Source organism: Oenanthe melanoleuca, chromosome 2, assembly GCF_029582105.1.
Source record: "Oenanthe melanoleuca isolate GR-GAL-2019-014 chromosome 2, OMel1.0, whole genome shotgun sequence".
Classification (NCBI taxonomy): Eukaryota; Metazoa; Chordata; class Aves; order Passeriformes; family Muscicapidae; genus Oenanthe; species Oenanthe melanoleuca.
Genome location: NC_079335.1, coordinates 112,776,352 through 112,785,298, shown reverse-complemented (window position 1 = coordinate 112,785,298; position 8,947 = coordinate 112,776,352). Strand labels below are relative to the sequence as shown.

The following is an 8,947-nucleotide window of genomic DNA, read 5'->3' as shown; positions in this document are numbered from 1 at the left end:
TTATTGTTAAGGAAAAATAGGTTTTTTATATCTGGAATTGTTTTTTCAAATGTGGAACATTATTTTTTTTTTTGTCCTGACAGCAACGAAGCCTCGCAAATGGTTCTCCTTTTTTTCTGCTAATCTTTGACCCTCTTCATAAGTTTTGGTCAAATTTCATATGGAGAAATATGAAGTCTTAAAAGTTGTGTGAATGCACACATCACAGGAAGAAAGAGAGCCTCTGATGTCAGCTGCAGTGTCAGCCCAGTTTACTGATGCCAGGGAGAGGGATGGTGTGAAAGTGGTGTAGTGCTGGGCATGTGCTTCAGGCAGAAGCAGGAAGAGAATGTAACAGTAGACACAAATCCATTTGGAACTCTTCACCCATCTTTTTTTTTTTTTTTGTTTTGTTTTGTTTTGTTTTGTTTTGTTTTGTTTTGTTATATAACTGCTTGTGCATTCCTTTGTGGGAAAGCAAGTATCTTGCTTGTAATCTCACAGCTGTTTCATGTACAGGAGAGGGCTTGACTGGTAACAAAAATCACCAGGTGGGAAGATACAGTGAGTAGAGTTGCTAGTTTGCAAGAGCTTTTTCTAGTATCTCTTGTAGCAGGAGTGGGTGCAGAAGCATTAGGAATGTATCATCGTTTCTTATTGTAATAAATAACTGATTCTGTACTATAGAAAAGCAAGGTTCTACTTCATAAGGAAACAGTTCTGAATAGTTCTTTCATGACAGTAAAATACAACTGGTTCCTATTTCAGAAAATAATAATTCAGATTATTCCCTCAAATCATGTTTTCAGTTTGTTGGTAGCAAAATGTGGTGGCAGTTAGTCCAATGAAACAAATGAAGTCAAAGAATATCTTAAGCATGTTTCATTGACACCAGGACTTTATCAGATCAAAAATCAGAATCCTGTCCTGAAGTGATGATACTTGAAACCTCTTGATTTAAAAAATTAAAAAAATTAAAATTAAAAAATTCATACTATTCTTATAGAGGTCCCTTGTGTATTATGGAATGCTTCTTAACTCTTATATCAGTAAATTGAATTAAATGCTTTAATTCGAATATTGTGCTTAGGCTACTTACCTAATAAGCTGAATCCTATTGTCTGATAGCAGTATCAGTTGTGAGGGAATTTATCATGTCTCCTTCACGTTGTCAAGCTAAAGGAATTGCTGCTTTTTATCTCCAGATACCAACTGCCAGCAGATCTCTAGATTAATTTATGCTTTAAGGTTTTTTTGGTTGTTTTTTGGTTTTTTTTTCATAATTGGATGAAGGGGGAAAAAAATCCTGGCATGGAATATACTTATATACTTACCTATAATAGCAATGTGCAGTAGCCCAGTAACGCCTTTAGCTGTCCTGGCTAATGGACTATGTGTGTTGTTTTCAGGATGTTTTCTTTCCTCCCCAGTGCCATCCATCTCTTCACTAGGAATTATTTTTACCACTGAACTGCAGTGAACTTTGGAAACCTCATTCCTTCCCGGCTGTAAAAATCTGCATTCTTCAAAAGGACTTGGCATACATTTTCATGGTACACTTTCTTGACAAGACTGGTCTTGTTGGTCTCCTCATTGCCTGTTTTTTCTCTTTTTCTCTATAATCTGCCTTGATTACTTGAAGCGGCAAAAAAAAAATCTAGAATTTGCTCTTTGTTTTTGTTTTTGTAGGAGGAATCTATGTGAGAAAGCTGTTCAAGAAATAAAAGTGGAAGCTTTGCTACAATTGTTTCTGTAGCTGTCACACCGTGACAGCCATCAAGAATCTCCAGAAAGCATGTATCTGACCTACTTTCATGGTTGTCCAGCACAATAAACCTGTCTTCCATGTCTCTCTCTGCCATGTGGAATTTTTATCTTAGCAAATCAGTAATGCTTTTATTAAATAATTATTTCCTTTCTTAGAAGTACCAGGATTGTTGATATTGGCAAGATCACAGTGTGGGAGTGTGGATTATCCACAAGGAATTCAAGTGAATAATTAATCTGCCTGTGTGTCTCAGAGAATTTAGCAGTGTAGAATTTAGGTACTGCAAGGACCTGACTCTAGTCAGCACCACCCTCTCTGCCCATCCTCCAGCCAGAGCTCGTATCTTCCCCCTGTCCCTATCTACCTCCAGTTTTTCCACTCCAACCCCTTGCTCCAGTCTCTCCCACCAGCTCAGTCTCACCTCACTCTGCATCCCCCCTGCATTCCCAGGTCTGGCACCTGGTGCTGCAAAGCCAAGAATCAGAGCTGTAGCACCTCCAGGCAAGGTGCTTCCTGACAGCCCTGGTGGCACAGAAGGACTTGTCTGAATTCAGTACCTGCACTTTGGCATGTCTCTACCTGGCATGGGCAAACTGATGCTGCTTTCTAAATATTGTAACTAGCTCTGATTTGGGAAAATTGACAAGAATGACAAAAGATGCACTGCTGATGCCATTTCAGCCAAACTGTAATTTTAAACCTGACCATCTTGGAGCTTCTCTCGAAAAAAATTAGACTTTTGGCTTAATACATTCAAAACAACATATCTTCCAAATCCTCTTCTCAGAAACAGCTAAGCCTTTTTACCTAGAATTTTTTTCCAAGTGATTCTGCTTCAGGCTTGGAAAATTTCAGTATGAGCTGCATCTTGTGTAACATCCAGCACGTGACGTACGTGCACAGACACCATAACACAAAATCCTGACACCATTGAGCAGCTAAGCTTGCCAGCCTGTACTTCATGTATCTACAAAGTATGAAAACATAGTGCTTATATTCAAGTTGATTATGGTTTTTTTTAGTATTTAGCATTTATGTCTGGATGCATGAGAAAAATCAGAAAAAAATGTGTATGCTATTGTATTCTCTGTTATGAGATTTCTGTTTAAGTTAATCTTTGTTAACTGCTGATAATTCATCAGTAGGGCAAAGGGAGGTGGTTTAGCAGCAGTAATACCCCCATAGCCACATTACAAGAACAGGCTTTGGGGATTTCATCCTATTTCAACATCATTCCTTTACTCGGGCTCTTTCTTTGCATTCCAGACAGCCACACCTGAATAAACTAATTTCCACCTGTTTTCCAGGATTTCAGCTATGAAGTACATTTTTTTGGGTCTCACTACTTCTCTCCATCACCTCTGTATTATAAGGATTTCTGCAGTTTGTGTTTCAATGTGTGCCTCTTTTCTGCCATGGCAGTTGTTAGATAAAATTTCATTTAAAGTCAAAGCCCCTAACCCCCTCCAGTTCAAATTAATCCTAATGTATCTTAATGAATCAAGTGCCTCTGATCAACTAAGGTAGATCAATTACAACAGATCTTCTGTAAAGGGTGATGGTATTAAGCAGAGCTACTTAAAAATCCCTGGAAGTGTAGTATAGCTTATTGTTGCAGAGGTGGCTTGCAGCTGGCTACAATTCTCAATCTGCTGTAGGACCAGTTTATAGGAAAGTCTGCCTCTCTACAAGAGGTGAACATCAACCTCCTCTGAAAATGCTGCATCACTTCAGCAGGGCAAGGTAAGGAGGTACATGGATAAAACTGCTTCTGCAGATCCCTTTTCCTTTATTCTGCATGATTTGAATTTGAGACTGAGAGATGGTAAAAGATTTTTCACTTTCACAATTGTCATTACAATGATGCATTCAGGCCTGAGAAAAATTAGGACTAATGTATACAGAACACCTAGTAAGCTATTTTTTGTCAATCTTTTAAATATGAACCCATTTTATATTTAGTGTATAAAAAAGCCCCTTGGATTAGAGACAGGAAATTGAAAATTTCAGCAAAATGTTAATTTAATCTTAGCAAACTGAATTCTTAACACTTACATACATTTTACATGGGTTTGTATGGGCTGTAAGTGCTAACAAATCACATTTTCAAAACACCAAAACAGTCCCAGTTAATTAGTGTGTAAATAACCAGGATAATATACATAACAATTCATTTAGCAAGATAAGCTACAATTCTTTAGTTGCAATAACTTTGCTTATAATTATTAAAAGCAGCCCTGACACTAATTTTTATGGTATGCATAAATCGCTTTGTTAATAGCTAAAAACCTTGTAAAAATTAAAAAAAAAAATTAAATTAAAAGAAACATTTGCTTTGCTGATATCTTATGAAGTAAAATGATAAGTCTGTGTTTCCTTCTCTCCCTGCATTTCTCTCATCAGTAACAAATACAGACTGGGAGGTTTTCTGCTGTCAGGTTAAAGGATAACAGTGAGATACTGACAACACAATACATGAAGCTAAAGCACTCCCAGCCTTACAGGGAAAGATAAAATTCAGCTTTCTAGCTCACACCCTGTGCCTATTTAGGGAGCCAAAACCCAGCACAGTTTAATGTTCTGAGATGAAAATAGAAGCAGATAAAAAGAAATTAGATGTAGAAGAATGGGGAGTGAACCACAGTTTGAGAATGTACATGTTTTCAAAGGAAAAAAAAAACAACAACGTATTTTCTGTATGTGTCATAACAAAGAGCCTCCTGGTCAGTGCTTAGTCTGCCATACACTGGCCTGCCTAAAAGGGACAGAAATGAGGCAGAGCATGAAGCTCATATGGCAGAAGATACCATTGTCTCAGTAAATCTCCTATTTCTGGAAAACTTTCTAGCTATGACACTTGCAGCAGTTTGCTGTTAATAAGGTAAGGCAAGATTAGTTTCTGCAGTTTGGCATAACAATCATCATTTTTTAATTACCAAAGATGGAATATGTTTCTGATCTTTGAGGATTGAGGATCTGATTTGTATCCAAACAGACAAGTCCCATATGCAGTTATCTCCCTTTGACACGTCGTTCCTATCTCCACCCAGAGCGTGCCTCTTCCTCACTTCCCTTTGACACAGAACTTAGCTTGCACAATCTCCAGGCCTGAGCTCCTTCCTCTGTGAGATTTGGGGGTTTTATTATTTGCTACATACTTGTGGTCTTAGAAAATGGAGTCTGTTATTGATGCTGAAACCAGCACTGAAAAGGTGCCTGCCTGCCTGTGGGTGATGGGAAGAGGCAGAGAAGGGCTGTGTGATGTAAAATGGAGGTCATGGTCTTCCTGAGTTTCTCATCAAAATATTATCAACTAATACATATAAACAGGCCTTGCTGCTGCAAATTCTTGCTGAATGAGCACCAACTTCCTTGCCTGTCTTTTCCTGCTTCCCTGATTTACTTGTTGCTCATGCCTCAGTCAGCGCTTCCCTCTCCCCCACTCTTTCCCATGTGCCTGTGACACCAGGACATGGCTTCATTGCCTCCACACCTTCAGCACAGCTCCTGTCCTGGCTGACCTCCCTCCTCCCTGCCCATCACACAGATTGGCAGCAGCACCTCCCCTGGAAAACTGTGAATGCATCACACCCACAGACAGCAACCACGACAGAGACTCTCAGCATGGCCAGGACTGTGTCTCTGAGCTGCAGGGTGCTTGATGCCACCAGCATCTGCCAAGGAGCCACCCTGGGTGGCCAGTGAGCAATGCCTGGTGCAATGTGCCTGTGCAGTGCAGCTCATGTCATGCAGCACAGTTGGAGCCAGCCTCTGCTAGGTGGGTGCTGCCTTAGCAGCATCTTTGGCCAAAGCAGCAAAGAGCAAATATCTTATGTGAAAGCCCTTACTAACCTTTCCTTAAATTCATATAAGACCTCTGAAAAAGTCTTCACCTGAAAAAACAAACCCATTTGCTAACCCAGAAGCCATGCCCTGTACCTTCCATATTTGTTTTTATCAGAGCTGGCCCTCTCATTCTCTAAAACCATCCACAGTGGGAATGGTGCAGAAGGAGCAAGACATCTTCTGCCAAGTGAGTCAACTTAAGTGTGCAGATACAGCCTACTTACTGCATCCCCAGAAGCAATGATACAACTTCAAGAAAGTCTGGTTATGAAAGGTGTGGAAAGAGATAAAGACAAACTTGGTGAGTCACAGGAGCATGCCAGGGGCAGAGCCTGCATTCAGGACTTGGGAACACTCCCACCTTTAAACCTGATAATAGGTAAGAAAGAAGGAAGTGATTAATAATTAAAATAATTATGGAATAAATTAAGACAATTAGTCTCTTTATTTATCTTCTAAAGTGTAGTCCAGAACTGGAATCCCAGGATTCCAGGCCCTCTGGTTTTGTGCCACCCTATAAAATAAGAGTCCCTGTCATAGATCTTCTTGGGCAAGACTTATAATTTGTGACACTGTCCACTCGTGCAGAGGTGCAGCTCCTCAGCTGGGAGGAAGCATTGAACTGGGAAATGGGAGTAATGAAACAATGACAAAATCAGCTCTTTCTACTCTCCAGATATTTTGCAGCTCTTCCTCGTAGATGGGTCAGTGTCAGTGAGGCAGAAGTAGCACTTTGCTACCCCCCAAGGGCCTGTGTGGGGCAGAGAGGCCATGAAACATGGAGTGGGGATGTGAGCCTGCGGGCCTTGGTGCAGGAGGTGAGGAATGTGAGTGAGGGTTTGGGGATCCACAAAGAAAGCTGTGGCAGAAGGGAGAAGATGGGTGGTGATAATGTAACTGTGCCTTCTGCACTCCCGGTGACATCCTGCCTCCCTCACCCCACAAATCCCTATCTGGAATTGGTGCTGTATTCCTGGGGTTCCTCTGCTTTTTTCAGCTGTACACAGCACTATTGCAGTTGGTCCAAATTGAAGTTTTCAGCCTGTTTAGTTTCTGCTGCTTGCCCAAGTGGTTAGCAGTGGTGCCTGCAGTTATGTCTGTAGTTCCTGGAAAATCTAGGATTTCCAGGTGGTCCCCCAGACAGACATGTGGAAGGCCAATTACTGTGTTTTCACAATCAGATGTGCTTAGGCCACTGTAACTTCATCTTACAGAAATAATAGGGATTTTCTATGCAGAGTTTTATTATCTGGGTGTTGTATCAAGGGTGCTGGCTGGGACCTGCAGCTTGTGTGCAGGTAGAAGAAAGGAGGCCCTTTCTCTCCCATCCCTGCCAGCAGTGCCTGTGCCAGTCTCCCAGGGGTATTTCAGGCTTCCAGCACCAAATGATCTGCCCTACGTGGCATAAGCAATCAAAATGCACCAAGTGGAGTCCCAGAGGGTTGCAGGGATCTCTGCCATCAATTGGGGAAGAGAAAGAACAGAAAAATACATCAGAGGAAGGAATAAACAAAAGAATTGTGGGGAGTCAAAGAGAAGGTAGGGGGAAAATAGGTAGTACATCCCAGGTGTGCATGAAGAAATCCAGAGCTCTCACCACCACAAAATAACACAGTGTAAGCCTACACAGTGGCTGCTGATGGCTAAATAACTTTCACAAACATCCTCTGGACTTCACACACACAGCTCAAATTGTGCAAAGGCAGGAGTGACTCCAGCCTTTAATTTTCTTAGTTGGTTTGGGTTAAATCAAAAGTCTGACTGCAGTCAAGAAGAACATCTTCTGGGTAAGAGGCTTATACAAACTGCTAAATGGTCCATCACTAACAAGAAATTTGTGTGACTGGAGCAACCATGACATTTTCTCAATTTACTTTTCTGCATTTTTTCCCTTAGAAACTGAGTAATTGAGGTGTGAGGTTCCCTTCCAAAAACACCTGATGGGAAGGTCTGCCATCTGTGTGGTTAGTCACATGTAAGCACCATGGGAAGATGACGAGATGCTAGAGACAGCCTAATGAGCAAAACTTCTCTATTGTTAATACTTCCAGTGATTCATAAAATATTGATAGCACTCCTGAATGCATGGTGGCCAAGAGGGAGGCCACTTCACCCACAAGGAATGCACTAATGAAAGGATGCAATAGGATTTTAGACTCAGAGAAGTTCCCTGGAAGAGCAAGAGCTATGCTTTTCCTATTCAAATTGAAAGGCAAGAATAAAAACAGGTGGGAGCAACTGGAAGAAAATCTCACTTGAACAAAAGGAGGGAGACAAGGCTGGGTTGGGCAGGCTGGATCTGACTGGGCTGTGAGACAAAGATGAAGTTTAGGGGTAGATTCCCAGAGCTCAGCTCAGGGGTAGGTGGTCCCTGTCAGAGCAGCACCATTCAGCATTAGGCTGCTATTAACTGAGTCATTCTTTAATTTATGGAAGCAAGATAGGCCCCAAAAGCCCTAAATGACAACTAGGTAATAACCAGGAGTCTGGCACATCCTAAACTGTATTTTGATTTCCTCTTTTGTGGCTCAAGAATGCAGCTGCCTCCTTTGCTGGAATAATAGTAACACACACGCTCTTGCATTTAACCCTGCCAGGTGTTCACAGTGAATTCATGCAGGAGCAACAAATGTGAAATGCATGTCTGATCTGCTGGCAGCATGGGCTCTGAGCAGGCATCTCCTTGGGGCTATCAGCAGCCTGAGTGAGCCCTGAAACCCACATGAGCTTGTGTCTCACCTAGCTCCTGCCTTCCCCAATTTGATGCAGATGAGCAGCCTTCCTGAAGTCACCTGGCTACTCACCTGAGCTTGTGAGCTCACCTGCTCCCACTTGTGCTTCCTCAGCTCAGGTTTCAGAGTCATCTTGACTTGTGCAAACACACTGACATGCCCCAAAGGACAGAAACTGAAAAATGTGGTGAGGGTTTTTGCAGACAATACTGTGAGTTTGAATCTAATTTAATATCTTCATGTTTAATGATGAAAAGCAAGCAACAAAGGGGTTACATGGTGCTCAGATTTATGCATGCATTATAATTAGAAAATTAGTATGTACTGTACTTGTTAATTCAGCCAACAGAACCTGGATATATGCAACCGACAATGACATGTATCCACTTGTATGTCAAAGCACAGGGGATTTGTCTTTTGTTTATCTTTTCTCTCCTTAGTCTTGCTAAAATTTTGAATGTAATATTTTACTTTTCACTAGAGCAATTTAAGACAAAGTAAAGCTTTTCTCTTTGTTTTTAACAACGTATTTTCAGGAAGTTAGAATGTGAGCAATCATCAGGCTTAATGTTAAAAAAAAAGAGAAAGACTGTTACCTATTTGCAATTAGAGTGGTTTCTTT

At 41.2% G+C, this 8,947-nt stretch overlaps 1 protein-coding gene across 1 annotated transcript; it reads right to left on the bottom strand.

The window, feature by feature from the left end:
- Window positions 1-59: 59 nt before the first annotated feature.
- PP2D1 (protein phosphatase 2C like domain containing 1) lies at window positions 60-8,457 on the bottom strand. The gene is given in 6 exon segments (XM_056482845.1): window positions 60-1,498; window positions 1,500-1,627; window positions 1,629-1,832; window positions 1,835-1,939; window positions 1,942-2,043; window positions 8,398-8,457. Coding segments are annotated over 6 exon segments (882 nt in total). The 3' UTR covers window positions 60-1,215.
- Between the last annotated feature and the right edge of the window lie 490 nt (window positions 8,458-8,947).